At 39.9% G+C, this 24,371-nt stretch overlaps 1 protein-coding gene across 6 annotated transcripts in view; it reads right to left on the reverse strand.

The window, feature by feature from the left end:
* Positions 1-698: 698 nt before the first annotated feature.
* Positions 699-24,371, reverse strand: part of COQ3 (coenzyme Q3, methyltransferase) — a 54,244-nt gene continuing 30,571 nt past the window's right edge. For all 6 annotated transcript variants that reach the window (XM_004485080.5, XM_058307178.2, XM_071218606.1 and 3 more), the window contains 5 exons: positions 17,567-17,719; positions 8,391-8,490; positions 6,703-6,945; positions 3,055-3,214; positions 699-1,064 (listed from right to left, as the gene is read on the reverse strand). In XM_004485080.5, the coding sequence (XP_004485137.2) occupies positions 892-1,064; positions 3,055-3,214; positions 6,703-6,945; positions 8,391-8,490; positions 17,567-17,719 (829 nt within the window). In that variant the 3' untranslated portion in view covers positions 699-891. The remainder of the gene's footprint in view (positions 1,065-3,054; positions 3,215-6,702; positions 6,946-8,390; positions 8,491-17,566; positions 17,720-24,371) is intronic.

A 24,371-nucleotide genomic window follows, 5' to 3' on the forward strand; every position in this document is an offset into this window, starting at 1 on the left:
GACAATAAGAGGCACAGCAGACCAGGAGCTGAGTGGTACCCCCACTCCCTTCACCCCACTCCTCCACATTTGGTCCACAAATGGTCCACATTTGACCATGAGGTGCAGCGGTGCTCAGAGATGTATTCACCAAACACAATGAACGTCTCATGATGATGGAGGAGGTTGTTGTTATGGGGGGAGGAGTGGGGTAAGGGGGATGGGGGGTATATAGGGACCTCATATTTTTTTAATGTAACATTAAAAAAATAGACAAAAAAGAGAGATTAAGCACCTCTCTCCCACTCCAGAAGGTACCAGGATTGGCCTAAGACAAGCAGACACAGAACACACAGCAAATGGACACAGAAAGCAGTGAGTGCAAAAACAGTGGGTGGGTGGAGTGAATAAATAAATACATAAATCTTAAAAAAAAAAAGCACTATATTTGGTTTTCATTAGTCAGAAACATGACTGCCTTCAACTAAACCAAATAATATGGATATGAATTCCTTTAAACTAAAGCCCATCACAGCATATATGTATGTGAATACATGCTGGAAAAGATATATGTAATCTGTAAAATTAAAATATGCATACCCTATTTTTATACCAAAGGCTAAGGAACATAAACTCCTATATTACACAATAGCTTGGCAAAATTTTTTAAGCATAGAATAATCCCTTGAAAGTAGCAATTAGGTGTAAACAACAAAAACTTTTGTCCAAAGCTTTTTTTATTGTTCAAGCCCTTTTTATTGATCTTCTTTTCCTATGATTCTCCCTCTCAAAATATAAATTACGTATATTTTTTGTATTTTTAAACATCAAATTTTCAAGCCATATTACTACAGTCTTCAGAAATCATTTCCTCAGTTCTTCATGTGCATCTGGGCTTGTGGGAGCTTTAGCTCAGCACTCTTTGGTCTCCCCCTTTGGAACATACTCTGTAAGCACTGGAGGTTCCTGCACCTTGGGTTTGACTGCATGAGCTGCATAGTTCATGCTGGTATTTTCAGTCCAATGCCAGTAGCCTGAGAGAGGGTTGTAGAGCATTCCTACCACAGTTTGAACTGACAGACCATCTGAAAAAAAAACACATCACAGTGGATTTAATAAATATTTACCTTCCCAGTGCCAAGTATTTTATGCAGCTCTCCATATTAAAAAAGGATTCTTAACTTCATGGGTCAAACTACTTTGTAACATGTGCTGATATAGATGTGCAGAGTAGAATACGGACTCTGCTGTACTGCCTGGGTTCAAATCCCAGCTCTGCCACTTACTAGCTAGTGACCATTGCAAATCCCTTAACCTTTCTGAATCTCTGTTTCCTCACATGTATAAAACACCTTATACTATTATTAGAATTAAATGAAATGATGTGTGTAAAGTACTTAGCACAGTGCTTGGCATTTGGTAATCACTTAATAAATGTTAGCTGTCATTAGAAAACTCTTGCCAACAAATGAGTTTTCCTACAAAGCACCTTTAAAATATATTTTTTTCTACTCAATTTTCAACAAGATTAGTTGCAGAGATCTTTAAAAATTACTACATTGCTATAGACTGATAATATTCAAAATAAAATCAAGTTTATTGATACACTGTTATATGACTAAAATGCATAACAAATATATGAATCTAAGTACTCAACAGGAACACCAAATACCAAATAATTGATACTTCACAAGAATTCAACACATAAATCAAGTGCTTTGAGTAAAGCACAGAGCTAGGTAATGAAGGGAATACAAAAAGGAGACACATGGGAAAACGGACTTTGGCCCAGTGGTTAGGGCGTCCGTCTACCATATGGGAGGTCCGCGGTTCAAACCCCGGGCCTCCTTGACCCGTGTGGAGCTGGCCATGCGCAGTGCTGATGCGCGCAAGGAGTGCCGTGCCACGCAAGGGTGTCCCCGCGTGGGGGAGCCCCATGCGCAAGGAGTGCGCCCGTGAGGAGAGCCGCCCAGCGTGAAAAGAAAGAGCAGCCTGCCCAGGAATGGCACCGCCCACACTTCCCCTGCCGCTGACGACAACAGAAGCGGACAAAGAAACAAGATGCAGCAAATAGACACCAAGAACAGACATCCAGGGGAGGGGGGGAAATTAAATAAATAAATAAATCTTAAAAAAAAAAAAAAAAAAAAAAAGGAGACACAGTCTCTTGCTTTCAAAGACATCACAGGTTAGAAGGAGGTTAAGAAAACACCAAAATAACTATAATATAAGGCACGCTGTAAATTATATAAAATATATAACAAGTGATAAGGAAGTTCAAAATATATCTTAAAGGGAAGGGAATCAAAAAACAATATGTAAGAAAAGTAGATCCAAGCAGGATTTCACTTGGCAAACTGAGGGTATATAAGTAATATACAGAGGCGGCGGACTTGGTCCAGTGGTTAGGGCTTCCGTCTACCACATGGGAGGTCCGCGGTTCAAACCTCGGGCCTCCTTGACCCATGTGGAGCTGGCCCATGTGCAGTGCTGATGCACGCAAGGAGTGCCCTGCCATGCAGGGGTATCCTCCGCATAGGGGAGCCCCACGCACAAGGAGTGCACCCCGTAAGGAGAGCCACCCAGTGCAAAAGGAAGTGCAGCCTGCCTAAGAATGACCCCGCACACGCGGAGAGCTGACACAACAAGATGACGCAACAAAAAGAAACACAGATTCCTGTGCCGCTGACAAAAACAGAAGCGGACAAAGAAGACGCAGCAAATAGAACAGACAACTGGGGCGGGGGGAGAGAAATAAATAAATCTTAAAAAAAAAAAAGTAATAGACATTTGTACCTCATCCTTAAACAAGTGAGGACAATGAGCCAAAAAATATGCAATGACTACCTATTATTGGGTTGGTCCTGGGATAGCTGCCACAGGTGAGAGAGAAGTGGTATCTAATACTTAACCCTCACTTCAAGTTCCTAGTTCAGGAAATGAAACACACACACACACACACACACACACACACACAAACTGGCTATTTAATTAAGAGCCAGGATGTATAATTAAGAATTTCAGTTGCATTAAAAGATTGGGTGCCTTGAATATTGAAAAATTTTTAATACTTACTTGATTCCAGAATACTCTCTAGCTTTTCAGGTGAAACAAACTTCTCCCATGTATGAGTACCTTTCTGTACAAAACCTGCAATTTGCTCTGCAAAAACAATTCCTAAGGCATAGGACAGTTGTGTTTTGTTGATTGTAGTAATGAATAAAGAACCACCAGGCTAAAAAATATAGAAAGAAGTGAAATTTAAAAGGTCAGGAGTATCAGTTAGGTGGAGTCTTGACTTCTGCCTCACCCCTTCTTCCTTCCAAGTAATTTAAGTGCAGCTAAGATACATAAGTATAATTTAATAAAATAGTATTTTTTTGGCTTGGGAAATTCATCATTAAAAGCAGTCCTCAGGAAGCAGATATGGCTCAAGCAATTGTGCTCCTGCCTACCATATGGGAGGTCCTGGACTCAGTTTCCGGTACCTCCGGAGAAGACAACCTGGTGCAAAGTGCAGGCACAGGGAGCTGCCGCGACGAGGAGACACAAAGAGGAAATACAATGAGAGATACAACAAAGCAGGGAGCTGAGGTAGCTCAAGTGACTGGGAGCCTTTCTCCCACATGGGAGGTCCCAAATTTGGTTCCCAGTGCCTCCTGAAGAAAAGACAAGCAGACACAGAGAGCAGACAGCGAGTGCAAATAACTAGGGGGAGGAATAAATAAATAAAAATAAGTCTTTAAAAAAAAAAAAGCGGTCACAGATGCACTCACTAAGCTTGTGTAACAGCGCTTCACAACTCTTAAAATCAGACATGGCTGTGACTGACATTTGTATTACATATATTCTTTTACATATGTCAAAATTTTCATAATATGAACATAGAAATGAGATATGATATTCTACTTTGTTACAGGGCCACATTTACATTTGAGCATATGTCAACACTCTTTTCTCTGGATCATAAGCCTCAGGGCAATGCTGTGTCTGCCTAACTTTTTGGTACAGCATAAAGTCATACATCTTGTGCAGGGGAACACAAAGTATTTCCTGACAAAAAACATTAATGACTATGTTTGAAGGTTTTGCTTTGTTTTGTTTTGCTCTCATGTGTATGAAGAGTATCACCAGATCAAGATAAGCCCTTAGATGAATGCAAACCATTTATGGGATTGTTTATAGTTTGTAATTTTTAAATTACTGTATTTATGGTGTTTCTTATATTTATTCCCAGAAATGGCAAGGATATTAATGTCCCCTCCCCTTCTATACATTCTTACTAGCCTGATGGGGAGAAAATGCCAAAGATTCTCTCCAAAATAATCATATTACTACATGCTTAGGTATACAGAGAGGGAGTGAGTGAGAAAGAGATGTCTCAACATCACTTTACACCAAAATAAAAAAGACAAGGAAAGCGGGTGTGGCATAGGTGACTGAGCTCCCACCAACCACATGGGGAGGTCGTCCATGGTTCGATTCCCAGTGCCTCCTAAAGAAGACAACAAGCTGGTGTGATGGGCGGGCACGGGTTGCTGACACAATAAGATGACACAATAAGAAGAAAAACATAATGAGAGAGACAACAAAGCAGGGAAGGAGCTGGCTCAAGGGATTAGGCACCTCCCTCCCACATCAGAGGTCCTGGGTTCAGTTCCCAGTGCTTCCTAAAGACACAGCACATGGCAAGTGCAAACAACCAGGGGGTGGGGAGAAATAAATAGGTAAAATAAATCTTGGAAAAAAAGAAAAAAGAGGCTCTGAAATATTGGAATGTGCCCCTAAATTAAAAACTGAACTATCATACTACATCACCACACATTGTGACTTTTCTCTTTAAAACATTATTAAAAATAATTTATGAATATATAATCTACATTCTTCTAAGGAAGTGGTGGCAAACAGTGGTCATTCAGTTAAAAAACAGGGTTTCTATTGAAACAAAAATGAGCTTTAAAGTCAATGCCAGCCTTGCTCATATTGTGAAAGAACCTCCATTCATAACTACTGACTCTGAAACATAACACAAACATTAATAACTAAGGAGATTTACTTGGAAAATAGGAGATAGGCTTAAAAAAACTCTAAGAGAAAACATCGAGAAACTGTCGCAAATTGGAGGAGACTAAGGAGAAATGGTAACCCAGTGCAATGTGGGATCTTGGACTGAATCCTGTAACATAAGTGGAAAAACTAACAGAATTTAATAAGACCTGTAGTGTAGTTAATAATATAATGCCAATGTTAATTTCTTAGTTTTGAGAAATTTACCCAGTTATGTCCATAGTAGGGACTAGGGTAAGGCAAGTGAGGTTTCTAGGGCACAAAATTTAAGGAGGCACTCACTCTCAGGGTCATGCAAGAGCATGTTTATATATATAAACAAGTGAGTTAATATAATAATAATACTTTATGGATATTTATTAAAAGAAAATTTGGAACAATACTCAGAGGACTAAGTTAATGGCAAATTATACAAACATAATTATGTAATGGAAAAAACTGAACTTAGAATCAAAAGATCTAGTCTTTAATCCTACTTACTGGCCCAGTAACCTTTTGCTATCTCTCAAATCCTGAGTCCTCAACAGTCTAAGGAAGCAGTAACAATGCCTGCCTTACCTTTCTCACCTGACTGTAGATAGATCAGATGAGATTATATGTGCAAAGTATTCTTTTATAGGCTGGAAACTGTTATACATATGTTATATACAGAGTAACTAAACAAATACAATTTGTTAAATAAATTTATGTGAATAATTGTTTTATTGATTTTTAAATATTAATTTAAATCAATTTCTTGGTAAATTTCACTCAATGTTTATTAGTTGTTTAATCCAGACTCTACCAATGAGGCAATGAGGAAATATTGTTATAAATGTATAGCTTTCAAACGTTTTTAGCACTAACATTTCCCAGTATTCCTGGGCATCAAGACACCAATAATAGCCATCAAGATACCAGTATTAAAAAAAAAAAAGAGAAAAGAAGATACCTGTTACAACAGTTTGATACTACCGATGAATTCCAAAAAGAAATATTGGATTATGTTTGTAAACTGATCTTCTCCTCTGGACATATTAGAGTATACTGGATTCATAGGTTTACTTGATTAAGTAATGATGTAAACCTCTTGTGCCAGTAAAAGGCACAAGATAAAAGGCATGGCAAAAAATTAAGTTGGGGGCTTTTAATGTTGGAGTTTTGATTTGATTTTGGAGTTTGATGCTGAAGCTGGAGCCCCAGGGAGAGACAGAGCCTGAGAGTCTACAGCTGACCTTGTGGATCCAGGCAAAGCCTAGAGAGCCTCACAGTCTACAGCTGACCTTTGGAGAAAACAGAGGAGCTGAGCCAGAGGAAACCAGGAAGCCTGAACCCTCACAGCTGTCAGCAGCCATCTTGCTCCAACATGTGGAAATAGACTTTGGTGAGGGAAGTAACTTATGCTTTAAGGTCTGGTATTGGTAAGTTCCTATCCCAAATACCCTTTATAAAAACCAACCAATTTCTGGTATTTTGCATCAGCACCCCTTTGGCTGACTAATACACCAGTTTTGAGGGTTAAACTGAGAGTATGAAGCCTGTGGGCAAAAGTAATCTCCAGCAGAGATACTGTCTTTTCTGTTCTTCTCTCTAATACCTTGCCTGCTGAACTGCTAAAATATTATGGACACATACACACAAAATTAAAAACAAACCAGTAAACTCCATAAATCTTACTTTTAACACTTGATAGCAGCACTGTATAAATGTTTCTACATTAATCACATGTTCTACAACTTCGGAAGCTACGACAGCATCAAATATTTCTTTGGCCTCTTCTGTAATCTCTTCCAGGGAACACACTCTGTACTCTATTCTCGAATCCAGGACTGGATCAAATGATTTATGACTCTTTGCTGTTTTAATGTTCTCATCCACAGGATCAATTCCAGTAACTGAGGCCCCAAGCCGCCCTAGAGGCTAATGGCATAAAACAAACCAACAAACAACAAAAAAAACCTGTTACCCTCAGGAAGAAAACAGAACACATGTTAGCAATAAATAGCTTATCAAAAATGAAGTAATAATAGCCATGAGGTAATAATTATTGGAGATGGTTTATGGTTAATGAGAGTTCCTCATACCAGGTTCTCTAATTTGTATACATTTGAAATTTTCCATAATAAAAAAGCTTAAAAGGAAAACAACAAAAAAGTAATCAAGAACCTCTTGAGAACAGTGAAAAAAAATTATCTATATTCTCTAGGTGCATTTATATGCATATGGTACAGTATTGACATATTTAAAGTATAATAAATGTAATACACCAGTGTAAAACCAGTAATCAATTTCTGAGAACTTTTCTAAAAAACAGCTTTTTTCTCAATAGTTTTTTTTCTTAGCTAATTCTTTCACGTGTTAAATTCAGTCACTTCCCATGACATGATCAAGTTTTTAAACACAGATTTAATTTTGATCAAAATTTATGATATTTCTATTAAACAACAGAAGTCAGTCAATAAACTAAAGTACAAATCAATATTTTTTAAATTCTAAAGAAATAAAATCTGCAATAGTACACTGAGCAGATTGAAGAGCACAGAAAGTATATTTACTTACGATTTGATACACCACATATTCTTAATTGTAAGGGATGTATTTTCACATATGCAAACTTTCCTGAAATTTGGAACATCTCTTAAAACTGATGTCAAAAGAAACTAGCCCACTGCCAGCTGATGAACATGCTGCCTGTGCACATGGGAACTTAGCTGTGCATAAAAGGCCTTTGTTGGCCTCACTGTTAACTTGGTTGAGTTATGGACCTGGACAGTACCACATCCCACCCAATTTTAACTTACATTTGCTTAAAATATCTTTCAAAGATTAGATTATGATGCAGCACTGAAAGGAAGTTATTTGTGTTAACAGAGGAATGCAAAATAGAGCTGCAGGACATAAATTTACTACCAAGCAAATACTCTTCATAGTAAGAATGGCTACTCTTCCAAGTACTCTAAAGCACCCAAGGAAAAAGCCGCACAAGGAGGCAAAAGTCTATTAACTTTTGTTATCGCAACAAGTGCAAAAGGACAGCCTATAATTGCATTTACACAAATGGAAATTGTCTCATCTCTTAAGACAGAAGAGATCACAGAATTTTCAAAGCTAGAGATTGATATTTGAACGCCTGATATCTCATTTTTATAAAAATTTTAGAAGTCCTCCACTTCACCTTTCCAAAAATTTTAGATTAAAAAAAGATGTATTACTTTTATAATCATAAAAAGTTTAAAAAACAGTATGCATTTCTTTTTAATGCAAAATATTATTTGTTGAAAGGATAAATGAGGCATAAACCCTCCCCCTCTCAATTTTTCTTCCCCACTTAAAAATGGTAAGAAAGTTATAAATTAGTTTCTTACTTCAGTTAGCAATCCACCACCACAGCCAACATCAAGAATCTTCATCCCAGACAACGGTTTTCCTGGCTGGTGATTAGCAACTGTTTTCAAAACATTGTCTCTTTTTAAAAAAATTCAAAACATATAAAGACAAATGATTAATTTTGTTAATGGAAAGTCGTAAAGGTATGTGCTTTTTGAGGCAATTTCAAACTTCCTTTTTAACTGGATTATTTATATTTTTTGGATTTTGAATAAATGGATTTTTTATTTATAGCACTACATTACTTATTGGATTCAATTTATAAAACATTTTTAATAATCAAAAGTAGGAGGTATAAAGTAAAACAGAAATAATCTAGTAGTAATTATGATTTAATTACTACTTTAGTGATAATCTAAAGAAGAACTTTTAAAATAAGCTAGTTGTAGCAGTTTTATATGGTTATGAATTCCAAAAATAGATATTGGATTATGTTTGTAATCTGGTCTGTACATGGGTGTGACTGAGTTATGATTAGGGCTTTGATTTGGTCATGTCATTAGGGTCAGATAAAAGGCATGGCAAAGGACAGAGTTGAGGGTTCTTAATGATGGGAGTTTTGATGTTAAGAGTTTGACGCTGAAGTCTTAAACTGGAGCCTGGGGGGAAGAGACAGAGCCATTTGCCTGGTAGTCTACAGCTGACCTTGTGGATCCAGGCAAAGCCTAGAGAGCCTCACAGTCTACAGCTGACCTTTGGAGAAAACAGAGTTGCTGAGCCAGAGGAAACCAGGAAGCCTGAACCCTCACAGCTGTCAGCAGCCATCTTGCTCCAACATGTGGAAACAGACTTTGGTGAGGGAAGTAACTGATGCTTTATGGCCTGGTATCTGTAAGCTCCTACCCCAAATAAACACCCTTTATAAAAACCAACCAATTTCTGGTATTTTGCATCAGCACCTCTTTGGCTGACTAATACACTAGTGTGGATTAACCTAATTTTATTTGCTTGAGATAGCATGACACCTGAGACTGCTATCCATGCTGTCACCACTTGCTAGGTCCATTCCATGTCTGCAACAAATGGGTTATTATTTTACAGGGCTTAGAAGAAGCAGATGGAAAACCTTTAGTTTCAGGATTTATCTATATTATTTTCTAAACTGAATCTCTTTTTTTCTTTTCTTTGAATCTATTTTAATTTTCTAAATTAATGGTCTCTTCATGTATGATCATATAAACTGACACCCAAATCCAGCAAACTTAATTCTAAGATAATCATGGTAATACTTTACTACAAAGACTTACAGACATGCACACATGTGTACACACACATACATACACATAGGTAGGCATACACTTAATCATATTATTAATACAAACTAAACTTTTAAATTAGAGTATAGGGAGTGGATGTGGCTCAAGCGGTTGAGTGCCCGCTTCCCACATGGGAGGTCCTGGGTTTAGTTCTTGGTGCCTCCTAAAAACAGAAAAAAATAACAAGCAAACAAATGAAAAAACCAACTCAGGAGCCAATGTGGCTCAGGATCCCACATATGAGGTCCTGGATTCAATCCCCAGTCCCAGTACCAAGAAAGAAAAGTGTAAATTAGACTACATGTATCTTTTTTTTTTAAGATTTGTTTATTTATTTCTCTCCCCTTCCCCCCCAACCCCACCGCCCCAGTTGTCTGTTCTCTGTGTCTATTCACTGCGTCTTTTTCTTTGTCCGCTTCTGTTGTTGTCAGCGGCACGGGAATCTGTGTTTCTTTTTGTTGCATCATCTTGTGTGTCAGTTCTCCGTGTGTGCAGCACCATTCTTGGGCAGGCTGCACTTTCTTTTGTGCTGGGCGGCTCTCCTTATGGGACACGCTCCTTGCGCATGGGGCTCCCCTATTGCCCGCAACAGCACTGCACTCCTTGCGCGCATCAGCACTGCACATGTGCCAGCTCCAAACAGGTCAAGGAGGCCCAGGGTTTGAACCACGGAGCTCCCATGTGGTAGATGGACGCTCTAACCACTGGGCCAAGTCCGCTTCCCCTTTTTTTTTTTAAAGATTTATTTTTTATTTATTCTCCCTCCCCCTCCCAGTTGTCTGCTCTCTGTGTCCATTCGCTGTGTATTCTTCTGTGACTGCTTCTATCCTTATCAGCAGCACCAGGAATCTGTGTTTCTTTTTGTTGCATCATCTTGTTGTCAGCTGTCCGCGTGAGCGGCGCCGTTCTTGGGCAGGCTGCACTTTCTTTCGCACTGGGCGGCTCTCCTTACAGGGCATACTCCTTACGCATAGGGTTCCCCTATGCGGGGATACCCCTGCGTGGCACGGCACTCCTTGTGTGCATTAGTACTGCGCATGGGCCAGCTCCACATGGGTTAAGGAGGCCCGGGTTTGAACCGCGGACCTCCCATGTGGTAGGTGGACGCCCTATCCATTGGGCCAAGTCCACTTCTCAAGACTACATGTATCTTAATTATACTTACATTAAAATCAATACATATATATGAGAATTATCTTAGTATACCTTTTATTGCTATTAAAATTAATTGGATTCTGAGAAGAACCTGCACAGTGGGTAAGTAGATCAGTTCAGAATGTTATACAAAAAGGACTCACTTCAATAAAAGTCCAATCCATTTTTCACACAGTAGCCAAAATAGCTCTTTTATATTATAATGGTGATCATGTCACTCCACTCAGTGGCTTCCAATTAGGCATGGAATAAAATCTAAACTTATAACCATTGCCCAAAATACCCTGCCTAATCTGTTTTACTGCTATGTCTAAATAAAGATGTTACAGTGTGTGAAGAAAGTAGTTCTCAAACTTGAATGTGCACGAGAATCACTGGGACCATCTGTTAATACACAGATTGAAGAAGTCCCAGAGTTGCTAACTCAGGAAGTCCAGGATGAAACATGAGAACCTGCATTTCTAGGAGGTTTCAGGTGATACTGATGCTGCTGCCTAGCACCCACGTTTTTTGAGATCACTGATCTAACTTACCAGAATGACATTAATGTTTTTCTCTGCCTTGGTGTTTTTTTTTTTTTTAAAGATTTTTATTTATTTATTTAATCCCACCCCCCCCCCCCCCCCCCCCGCCCCGGTTGTCTGTTCTCGGTGTCTATTTTGCTGCGTCTTGTTTCTTTGTCTGCCTCTGTTGTCGTCAGCGGCACGGGAAGTGTGGGCGGCGCCATTCCTGGGCAGGCTGCTCTTTCTTTCACGCTGGGCGGCTTTCCTCACGGGCGCACTCCTTGCGCGTGGGGCCCCCCCACGCGGGGGACACCCTTGTGTGGCAAGGCACTCCTTGCGCGCATCAGCACTGCGCATAGCCAGCTCCACATGGGTCAAGGAGGCCCGGGGTTTGAACTGCGGACCTCCCATATGGTAGACAGACGCCCTAACCACTGGGCCAAAGTCCGTTTCCCATACCTTGGTGTTTTAGTAATCCACCGATTCAGTGGTAATAAAGAGGTGCCAATATTTTCCTTTTTTTTTGCACTGGTTTTGGATGTGCCAACATAAACTAATCAGGAAGTTCCTTGAGGCCAGAGCCTGAGTTTGATATTCTCAGCGTCTGTTACAGCAGCTTGTCCATATGGGCTGCTTAAAAATGTGTGATGAACAAAAGAACGGGAAAAAAACAATTGAGCAATCTCTTAATATATGATAAACCCTTGCCCCTTTCTCCCACAGCCAACTGTAAGTTCCTGAAGTATATGGACTATGTTAATTCATCTTAGTAGCCTTATAGAATCTAGCCCCTAAGTTCTACACAAGGTAATTTCTCAATAAATATTTGTTGAATAGAACTGTATCAGCAGTATTCCCTTTAACCAGGATTGCCTAAAAGTCAAAGATGCCACTGAGATCAGTCTCTAGAAAATGATTTTGATGCCACAGGGCCTGTCTCCTTTCACAAGGACTGAGTTCTAATTAGCCTGATACCATCCAAAAATGCTTCAAGTTAATTTATGAAAGCAGCCTAGGAATGGGTAATGTCATAAAAAAAAATGTAATGGTTTCAAACAGAGGACATTGAAGAGAAGCTCCTTAATTTCCAAAGCAAAATTAAAAGGCAGCATTTTGAACCTAGGTATAAACCAAGAGAAAAATATTCAAAAAAACTATTAGAAGAAAGGAAAATTACAGACCAATTTCTCTAATGAACCTAGACGCAAAAATACTTAACAAAATACTTGCTAATCGTATTCAACAACACATTAAACGTATTATACACCACGACCAAGTGGGATTCATCCCAGGTATGCAAGGATGGTTCAACATAAGAAAATCAATCAACGTAATACACCATATAAACAGATTGAAGGAAAAAAATCACATGATTATATCTATTGATGCAGAAAAAGCATTTGACAAAATACAGCACCCTTTCTTGATAAAAACACTCCAAAAGATTGGAATACAAGGAAATTTTTTGAACATGATAAAGAGTATATATGAAAAACCTAAAGCCAATATTGTTTACAATGGAGAAATCCTAGACTCCTTCCCTCTAAACTCAGGCACAAGACAAGGATGCCCACTGTCTCCGCTCCTATTTAACATTGTCTTAGAAGTACTTGCTCGAGCACTGAGGCAAGAACCAGAAATAAAAGGCATTCAAATTGGAAAGGAAGAAGTCAGAATTTCATTATTTGCAGATGACATGATCCTATACATAGAAAACCCTGAGAGATCTACAATGATGATTCTAGAACTCATAAATGAGTTTAGTAAAGTCGCAGGTTATAAGATCAATGCGCAAAAATCAGTAGCATTTCTGTACACCAATAATGAGCAAGAGCAGGAGGAAATCAAGAAACAAATACCATTCACAATAGTAAATAAAAAAATCAAATACTTAGGAATAAATTCAACTAAAGAGGTAAAGAACTTATACACCGAGAACTATACAAGATTGTTCAAGGAAATCAAAGAAGACCTGAATAAATGGAAGACTATTCCTTGTTCATGGATAGGAAGACTGAACATTATTAAGATGTCTATCCTACCAAAACTGATCTACACATTCAATGCAATCCCAATAAAAATCAACGCAGCCTTCTTTAAGGAACTAGAAAAACTAACTATGAAATTTATTTGGAAAGGAAAGAGACTCCGAATAGCCAAAGACATACTGAAAAAGAAAAACGAAATTGGAGGAATCACACTACCTGACTTCAAAACATACTACAAAGCTACGGTGGTGAAAACAGCATGGTATTGGCATAAGGAGAGACACATAGACCAATGGAATCGAATTGAAAGCTCTGATATAGAACCTCACATATACAGCCACATAATATTCGATAAAGCCACCAAACCCTCTCAACTGGGAGAGAGTGGCCTATTCAACAAATGGTGTCTGGAGAACTGGATAGCCATATGTAGAAGAATGAAAGAAGATTACCATCTCACACCTTATACAAAGATCAACTCAAGATGGATCAAAGACCTAAATATAAGAGCCAAGACCATAAAAACCTTAGAAAGCAGTGTAGGGAAACATCTACAGGACCTTGTAATAGGAAATGGATTTATGAATATCTCACCAAAAGCACGAGCAGCAAAAGAACTAATAGATAAATGGGACTTTCTCAAAATTAAAGCCTTCTGCACCTCAAAGGAGTTTGTCAAGAAAGTAAAAAGGGAGCCCACACAGTGGGAGAAAATATTTGGCAATCATATATCTGATAAGAAACTTATAACTTGCATATATAAAGAACTCCTATATCTTGAAAATAAAAAGATAAACAACCCATTTAAAAAATGGGGAAAAGACTTAAACAGACACTTCTCCAAAGAAGAAATACAAATGGCAAAAAAGCACATGAAAAAATGTTCCAAATCTCTAGCTATCAGGGAAATGCAAATCAAAACTACAATGAGATACCATCTTACACCCATAAGATTGGCAGCAATGAAAAAAACAGAAGAATACAAGTGCTGGAGAGGATGTGAAGGAAGGGGAACACTCATCCACTGCTGGTGGGAATGCAGAAGGATCCAACCGTTCTGGAGGACAGTATGGCGGTTTCTCAAAAAACTAGCCATAGATTTGCCATATGACCCAGCAATACCACTGCTGGGTATATACCCAGCAGAACTGAAGGCAGGGACACAAACCGATATATGTACACCAATGTTCATAGCAGCATTGTTCACTATTGCCAAAAGTTGGAATCAACCCAAATGCCCATCAACAGATGAGTGGATCAATAAAATGTGGTATATACACACAATGGAATACTACTCGGCTGTAAGAACAAACACACTACAAACACATGTGATAACATGGATGAATCTTGAGAACCTTATGTTGAGTGAAGCAACCCAGACATTGAAGGACAAATACTACATGACCTCAATGATATGAAATAACCAAGCTGCCCTAGATAGCAAGAGACTGAACGATAGGCTTACAGGAAATTGGAGGGTGGAGGAAGGATGTGAGCCGATGTCTGCAGGGGTGGAATTTAAGATGAGATGGTGGTAAGTATGAACACAAAGAAGAGATAAAAGGGGGGCAAGAGGTTGCCTTTGGTTGGGGCTTTGCGGGTTTGAGGGTGGCTGGGGAGGGACGGATGGGTAACATTGCCCAAAAGTGGGGGGAGGGAGGGGTAGCATACGAACACAGGAGAGTGTCAGGTGTTGGTGGAGAGTAAAATGCCGAGAAAATCATATCAAAATATAATAAAGAGGGTTACCTGTTTAGAATGCTCGGAGGGGAGGGTCTGATGCAGGACGGGCTCCTGGGGAATGTCTAAATGCTCATTCTGCCAGAGTGGGTGACACCATGGGGTAGAAACCCAAGTAGTGAGAGTGGGGGTGGACCCACATCCTGGGGAGGACTAATGCCATCAAATAGAGGGAACTGTATCCCTCGAGAGAAAGGGTGGCTCCCAGGGCATTGGGGCAGTTGAGCAAGTTAGGCCCTGAACACTATTCCATCTATATCTGGAAGTGGCTACTCAGGAAACGGAGGTTGGCTGTCACTGTGGGCACCAAGGTGGAAGGGGAAAATGGACGTTAAATGTGTGGAACCAAGGTAAATGGGGGGTAAGAGAGGAGTTTCTTGAGAGTACACAAGGATGGATATAAAACATGTAATATTACACCATAACATATAGGAGATAACAGACTGATAATGTAAACCATAATGTAAAACATAGGATAACTAAGAATGTAAAAAACTGTATCCTAAAGTATGCACCATAATGTAAGCACAGATGTCACCTTGTTAGAAAGCTAGTGTCTCAGACTCTATACATCACGTTAAGTAAATATGATGTGAATAGGGTGTAAGAGTAGCACTGTGGAAGGGAAAAGGTTTTGTGGTGGATGTATGGGAGTGCTGTACATTATATATATGCATTGCTGTGGTCTAGGGCTCCTGTGAAGAGAAGCTGAATAATTAGGGGGGAAAAAAAAAAAAAAAAGAAAAAGATAGGATGTAGAATTTTTTCCAAGTAAACACGTGTTCTTTATCTAACCTTTAAACCCATCGCTATATGCCATTCCCTAGTAAGGGACCCTGACATCATATTGGGCTTCAAATTTCGGGGAGTTCTGGATCACAGAGTGTTTCAACAATGGCAATGGAGGGATACTGGTATGGGATGCCATTGACAGGTGATATATGGCTGACAGTGAGCTGTACAGAACATATGTCCAGGGTGCATGGTAATGTTTGGATATACTCATAGTGGTAACAATTAAAAACCACAGCAGGGGGGGTACTGGGTTCCTGGCCAGTGGTGCTCTGTCGTGGTCCCTAGGGGAGCAGCGACAGTCTCCCAGCTGCAGCGGCGGGGACCGGGAGGGAGTGAGGGTTCAACAGTGAGCCCCTGATGCTAATGACTATGCTTGTGAGCTGATAAGCCTAAAATAAGAACAAGGCCTAGAGCAACATTGTGCCTGGGAATTTCCTCCTGTCAGCCTTCATGTTACTCAAATGTGGCCAGTCTCGAAGCCAAACTCAGCATGTAGGTGCAATGCCTTCCCCCCAGCGTGGGACATGACACCCGGGGATGAGCCTCCCTGGCACCGAGGGACCACTATCAACTACCAACTGATGATGCAACTGGAAAATGACCTTATACGGAAGGTTCAATGTGGATCAGCAGAATATCCCTGTCTACATAAAATAACATGACTTTAAAATGCTGTTTGACCTAAAATAAGGGGGAAATGGAATGGAGAAATGAGTTTATATGGCTACAAGTTTCTAAAAAAGAGTCTGGAGGCTGGCAGAAGGATTGCCCTTATGCACAACTGAGCAGAGTCAGAGAGACAGATAAAGCAGATACAACCCCCAGATATTGGTTCCTTTGAGGGCTAAAGAGACCCATGGGAGTTATGGTCATGGCCAATAGGGATAACTACCAGGTCAGATGGCCCCTCTTTGGAAATGGTGTTTATGTGTGAGGAATCTGGACTCAGATGGGATCTCCCTTCATAAGACTTTCATGCTAATGTACTGGAGGTGCAGTTAATGTTGGGGTTTAAGATATGTTTAGGGGATTTGAATCTCTGGACTGACAGTGTGATAGCCAGGTCCTGAGCCTCAACAGACTCCAGCACCTACAATCTGTTTTATTGGACTTACCACACTCAGCTGAGATGGAGTTGAAGAAGGACAACCACCACACCATGGAGCCTAGAGTGATTTCGACTGAAAGTGGGAGGATTGCATCCAGCATCCATGTGGAATCTGAGCCTCCTCTTGACATAGAGGTGCAATGGACACAACCAATCCAATGTCCACATAGAAGAGGTGGCATTGGATTGGGAAGGGTGGACATGGTGGCTGATGGGTGTGGGGAAAGGCAGGAAGAGATGAGAGGTGGAGGCGTCTTTGGGACATGGAGCTGCCCTGGATGGTGCTTCAGAGGCAATCACCAGACATTGTATATCCTCACAGGGCCCACTGGATGGAATGGGGGAGAGTATGGGCCATGATGTGGACCACTGACTATGGGGTGCAGAGGTGCCCAAAGATGTACTTACCAAATCCAATGGATGTGTCATGATGATGGGAGGGAGTGTTGCTGGGGGAGGGGAGAGGTGGGGTGGGGGGGTGGGGTTGAATGGGACCTCACATATATATTTTTAATGTAATATTATTACAAAGTCAATAAAATAAAAGAAAAAAAAATAAAAAAAACTATTAGAAAGAGATACACAGAAAAAGACTTAGAGGAATGTTACCTAATAAATGGCACCCTCAGGTCATTCATAGAATGAAGAGGTGCATATACTCCTTGCTCATCCCACCACCGGTGAGCGAGGGCCTGGAAGGTTTTCACCTCAGTGCTGTCCACAGTGCTTTGTGCAGTGCTGTACAGTCTTGTCCAAGGGTACCTAGAAGGTCAAAATAAAGAACCAGGCATTACTGATGTTCTTAAAAATGTAAAATGTAACATGGGCTATCACATGTAGAAAGATACTCTTATTTATAATTTATTAGATTCTATATACATAAATTGCTCAGTTTTGATGCTTTAAAAACACATTTTCTTGCAATCACACTGCTTATAATTACAGACTCACAGATGAAACATCCATTTAATCCTCCCAATAATTTTGTATGGTAGATATTATTATTAGTCCTATTTTATAGAAAAGAAAACAGAGGCCCAGAGAGATTATGTAAGTGATGGAGCCAGGACTTGATCCCAGGTGCCTCCACCTTCCTCTTTCAATTTCAACTACTGTCACCCTAGTCCAAGCTCTGATCATCTCTTGCCTGAACTATTATGTCAACTTTCTAATTAGTCTGGCTGTTTCCCACCTAACCCCCTTCCAATCTGTTCTCCACAATATATCCAAAGTGGTCATTCCAAAATACAAATATGATAATGTTTTCCTGCTTTAAAGGCTCCCATGGTTTTCCAGTGCTCTTAGAAAACATTCAATCCTTAGCATGTCCTACAAAGCTCTCAATTATTAAGTCCCTAATTCCCTAGCTCCCCACACTTATTTCATCCTCCCCACTCCAGCTTTCCAGGTCTTCTTTCAGTTCTTTGAACTGGCCATGCTGGCTCCTAATTCAGGCACTTTGCATATGCTGTTCCTTCTGGCAAAACGTTATTCCCACATCTCCCTCCTGCCCTCACTCCCTCACCACATAACTAATTAATTCCCCGTCACCACATACCTAATTAATTCCTTCTCATTCTTCAGATCTTGAGTGGAATGTTATCTAAGAAGTCTTCCTTGACCCTCAGGGTCATGTTCCCCTATCTTAACTTCTATACCACTTTGTACCTCTCCTTCATGGGACTGTGTGATTATTTGATAAGAGCAAGACAGGGTCTGCTTTGCTCACCATTTTGTTCCTAGTGACCAGCACAGTTTCTAGAACACACTTAGTACTCAGGAAACATTTGTCAAATGAATAATCTGAAGGATAAGGTCCAGAAAAGTATATAATTTCCCTGAAAAAAAATTTTTTTAATCAAACGGGAACAAACAGCAACTAAACAGGGATTACATGGGTACTACAACAAATTCCATGATAGTATTACAGGGAAATTTCCCAAATGTCTACTTTGGTAAGAGAGAATGAGATTGTTAAGTGGGAAAAGGTAATGCCATTCAAATTTTAACTGTTTTCTTAGCTACATATAGAGAGCAAATTCTATTTTCATTACTTTTTATCCTTTTAAGATTCAAACATTACTCTTCTTTAACATTAATATTACTTTTTAAATATTACCCATCTTTTCGAGGCTTAAGGAAAAGTCTCAATAATCAAGGACTAACTTAAAATAGATAATAGATGATCTCTTCATTGACACATCACACACACCCAATCTCAAAGGTGCACGTGGAAAATGAGCTCAAGTCTTAACACTAATATTTTCCACAAGGTTAGAAACTTTTATAAAATACGAATACTAACATTACTTTGATTCAATCTTACTACATTGAATACGTATTTATTCCCCTTATTATTTTTATGTTATACCCAAATCATGTATGACTTCACTCATTATTTCTGTTCTGTCAAGCACTTTCCAAGTAATACAGTTTTTGATAAGTAAAATAAAATGATCCCTACATTGGATGTTGCTGGGAGGGATCCTTTTCAGAGAAACGATTTTCTCGAAGCTAACTCTATTGACTTCAGGGGCTTTCCGAGAAAATGAAACAATGGAATGCATCCTAAAGAAATGCATATAAGCAATACCTAGCTTATGAGAGTGGAGAAGCATACCATACTAATCAATGTTGTATTATCCCATGTTGTAAGACACCCCTATGTAAGATGGAAACTTAACATCAGCCAATCAGAACATTTCCTCACTTGCTTCTGCACTTGCTACATACTCCCTCAGAGGAGCTCCTTATCACATTTGGTTTGGTACTATCCAATTTATGAATTGTTTTTTGCCCAAATAAACTTGAACATGATTTATTTATTTTTATTAGAGAAGTTGTGAGTTTACAAAACAATCATGCATAACATGCAGAATTCCAATACATCACCCCTCCACCAACATCTTGCGTTGTTGTGGACCATTTGTTACAGATTATGAAAGAACACCATCAAAATAATACTACTAGTTATGGTCCATAGCTTACCTTTGTTGTTGTTGTTTTTTTTTTTAAGATTTATTTATTTCTCTCCCCTTTCCCTCCTCCTCCCCAGTTGTCTGTTCTCTGTGTCCATTTGCTGCATGTTCTTTTTGTCCACTTCTGTTGCTGTCAGCGGCATGGGAATCTGTGTTTCTCTGTGTTTCTTTTTGTTGCGTCATCTTGTTGTGTCAGCTCTCCGTGTGTGCGGCACCATTCCCAGGCAGGCTGCACTTTCTTTTGCACTGGGTGGCTCTCCTTAAGGGGCGCACTCCTTATGCGTGGGGCTCCCCTACGTGGGGGACACCCCTGTGTGGCAGGGCACTCCTTGCGCACATCAGCATTGCGCATGGGCCAGCTCCACACGGGTCAAGGAGGCCCGGGGTTTGAACCGCGGACCTCCCATGTGGTAGACGGACGCCCTATCCACTGGGCCAAGTCTGCTTCCCCATAGCTTACCTTTGGTATACTTTTTCCGTACTCCTCCCTATTATTAACACCATGTGTTAGTATTGTACATTTGTTATAGTTCACGAGAGAACACTTTCATATTTGTTCTATTAACCAGAGGCCATCATCAACCAAATGGCTATGTCATACAGTCCCATGCCTTGTACAATCCATTCAAAGTGTACACTCAGTGGCTCTCACTTTCATCATAGAGTTGTGCAGTCATGACCTGAGTAAATTTTTTAATGCTTCCCTTAGTCCAAAAGAAGAAAGTCCCTATTATTAACTTTTGGCACTGATATAGTACCTTCCTTGACACTAATGCAGGATTACAATGCTGCTATTAACTATAGTCATGTTACATTAACTGTATTTTTTACCACCTTGTAAACAGTGATATACGTTTGTTCTAGTTTACAGAAGAACATTCTTGATTTGTAGTATTAACCACAATCCTCATGAGCACCACCAGGTTCACTATGTCACTCAGTCCCTAGATTATTCTCTAGGTTTCTCTCAGTTGACATTTACATTCCAACTCTACCCCTTCCTGCCACAATCCCATTTATAAACCAGCTGTATCAGTTATACTTACAATAATGTGTTACCTTCAACTCTACCCATTTCCACACTTTTACAATAAAGCTAATTAAAAACTCTACATACATTAAGCATCAGTACTCCTTCTCAGTCCTCATCCTATCTCCTAGCAACCTATACTGTAGGTTTTAACTCCATGAGTTTATTCTTCACATTTAGTTCATATTATTTTTAAAAAAGATTTATTTATTTTATTTTCCCCTTTCTCTCCTCTAGGATTCACTGGGACTTGATCCTACAGACCTCTGATGGGGAGAGTTTCCCTGTCAATTGCACCTCAGTTCCCAGTTTCTACTGTACTTCACCTTGACTTTCCCCTTGTTTCTCTTTTGATGCGACATCATCTTACTGCGTGATTCACTTGTATGGGGCACTGGCTCACCACACAGGCACTTGGGTGAGCACTGGCTTACCGTGCAGGCACGCTTTCTCTTCTTTTTCACTAGGACACCCCAGGGATCAAACCAAGGTCCTCCCATATGGTTAGACGGAAGCTCTATCACTTGAGCCATATCTGCTTCCCTGGTGCATATTATTGAGACCATACAGTATTTGTCCATTTGTGTCTGGCTTATTTCACTCAGCATATTATCCTCAAGTTTCATCCATGTCCTAATATGTGTCCCAATTTCACTGCTTCTTACAGCTGCACAGTATCCCATTTTAAGTATATACCACATTTTGTTTATCCACTCATAGACTAATGGATACTTGGGTTGTTTCCATCTTTTGGCAACTATGAATAATGTCATGATGAACGGTGTGCAAATCTTTGTTCATGTTCCTGTTTTTAGTTCTTCTGGATATGTTCCTAGTAAAGGGATTGCCAGATCATATGGCAGCTCTATATTTAGCTTCCTGAGAAACAGCCAAACTGTCTTCCACAGAGTCTGCACCATTCTACATTCCCATCAACAGTGAAGGAGTGTTCCTGTTTCTCCACATCCTCTCCAGCACTATTCTTTTCTGCATTTTTAATAATGACCATTCTATGAGGTGTGAGATGATATCTCATTGTAGTTTTAGTTTTTAAAAAGATTTATTTTTCCCCGTACCTCCCCTGCCCCCACCCTGCTGTTTTTGCTATGTGTCCCTTCACTGTTGATCTTCTGTATCTATTCCTCTTTTTGTCTTCTCATTTTTCCTCCTCTTAGATTCACCAGGATTTGATCCTGGGGACCTCTGATGTGGACAGAGGTTCCCTGTCAGCTGCGCCGCCTCAGTTCCTGGTTTCCACTGCACTTCACCTTGACTCTACCCTTTGTCTCTCTTTTGTTGCATCATCATTTTGCTGCATGACTCACTTGCACGGGCACTGGCTCACTGCGCTTGGCTTGCCACGTGGGCACTTCGCTCACCATGCGGGCACTCACACAGGCACTAGGCTCACCATGTGGGCACTTGGCTCACCACGTGGGCATTGGCTCACCACGCAGGCATGCTTTCTCTTCTTTTTTTCATCAGGACGCTCCAGGGATCAAACCCAGGTTCTCCCATATAGTAGGCGGAAGCCCTATCACTTGAGCCCTATCTGCTTCCCTCACTCTAGTTTTGATTTGTATTTCCCTAACAGCTACTGATATCGAACCTTTATTCATGTGCTTTTTTGGCCATTTGTATATTCTCTTTGGGATAATGTCTATTTAAGTCTTTTGCCCATTTTTAAATTGGATTTCTTGTCCTTTTATTGTTGAGTTGTATGATCTCTTTATATAGTATGGAAATCAAACCCTTATCAGATATGTGGTTTCCAAATATTTTCTCCCACTGAATAGGCTGCATTTTCACCTTATTGTACAAAGCCTTTGAAGCATGAAAGTGTCTAAGTTTGAGGAGGTTCCAGTTATCCATTTTTTCTTTTGTTGCTCATGCTTTGGATGTAAGGTTTAAGAAACCACCACCTCCCACCATGTCTTGAAGATGTTTTCTACAGTTTCTTCTAAGAGTTTTATGGTTCTAGCTTTTATATTTAGGTCACTGATCCATTTTGAGTTAATTTTTGTATAAGGTGTGAGATAGGGGATCTCTTTCTTTCTTTTGGCTATGGATATTTAGTTCTCCCAGTACCATATGTTGAATAGACTGTTCTGACCCAGCTGGGTAGGCTTGACAACCTTGTCAAAAAATCACTTGACCATGAGGGTCTGTTTCTGAACAATCAGTTCTGTTCCTTTGGTCTATGTGTCGACCTTTACACTAGTACCATGCTGTTTTTACCACTGTAGCTAGGTATGATTTAAAGTCTGGAAGTGAGAGTCCTCCAACTTTTTTCCTTTTTAAGATGTTTCTGGCTATTCAGGGCCCCTCATCCTTCCAAATAAATTTAATAATTGCCTTTTTCATTTCTTTTAAAAGGATGCTAGAATTTTTATTGGTATTGTACTGAATCTGTATATCAATTTGTATAGAACTGACATCTAAACAATATTTAGTCTCCCAATCCATGAGTACAGAATGTACTTCCACTTATTTAGGTCTTCATTGATTTCTTTTAGCAATGCCTTGTAGGTTTCTGAATACAGGTCCTTTACATCCTTGGTTGAGTTCATTCCTAAATATTTGATTCTTTAAGTCACTATTGTAAATGAATTTTTTCCCCTGACATCCTCCTCTGAGTGCTCATTACTAATGTATAGAAATACTACTGATTTTTGCATATTAATTTTGTATCCTACCATTCTGCTAAACTCATTTATTAGCTCTGATAGCTTTGCTGCAGGTTTTTTCAGGACTTTCTAGATACAGGATCATATCATTTGTGAGTACTGAAAGTTTTACTTTTTTTTTTTAAGATTTATTTTTTATTTATTTCTCTCCCCCCCCACCCCAATGTCTGCTCTCTGTGTCCACTTGCTGTGTGTTCTTCTGTGTCTGCTTGCATTCTTGTCAGCAGCACCGGGAATCTGTCTCTTTTTGTTGCATTATCTTGCTGCATCAGCTCTCCGTGTATGTGGCACCACTCCTGGGCAGGCTGTGCTTTTTTCATGCAGGGCAGCTTCTCCTTGTGGGGTGCACTCCTTGCGCATGGGGCTCCCCTGCATGGGGGACACCCCTGCATGGCACAGCACTGCTTGCACGCATCAGCACTATGCATGGGCCAGCTCACCACACAGGTCAGGAGATCCTGAGTTTGAACCCTGGACCTCCCATATGGTAGGTGGACACTCTATTAGTTGAGCCAAATCCGATTCCCTTACTTCTTTCTTTCCAGTCTGAACACCTTTTATTTATTTTTTTTGCCTGAATTATCTGGCTATAACCTCTAGCACTATATATAAACAGTGGTGACAGTGAACATCCTTGTCTTATTCCCAGTCTCAGTGGGAAAGCTTTCAGATTTTCACCATTGAGTACAATGTTAGTTGTGTATTTCATATATACCCTT

Source organism: Dasypus novemcinctus, chromosome 11 (assembly GCF_030445035.2).
Source record: "Dasypus novemcinctus isolate mDasNov1 chromosome 11, mDasNov1.1.hap2, whole genome shotgun sequence".
In the NCBI taxonomy this organism is placed as follows: Eukaryota; Metazoa; Chordata; class Mammalia; order Cingulata; family Dasypodidae; genus Dasypus; species Dasypus novemcinctus.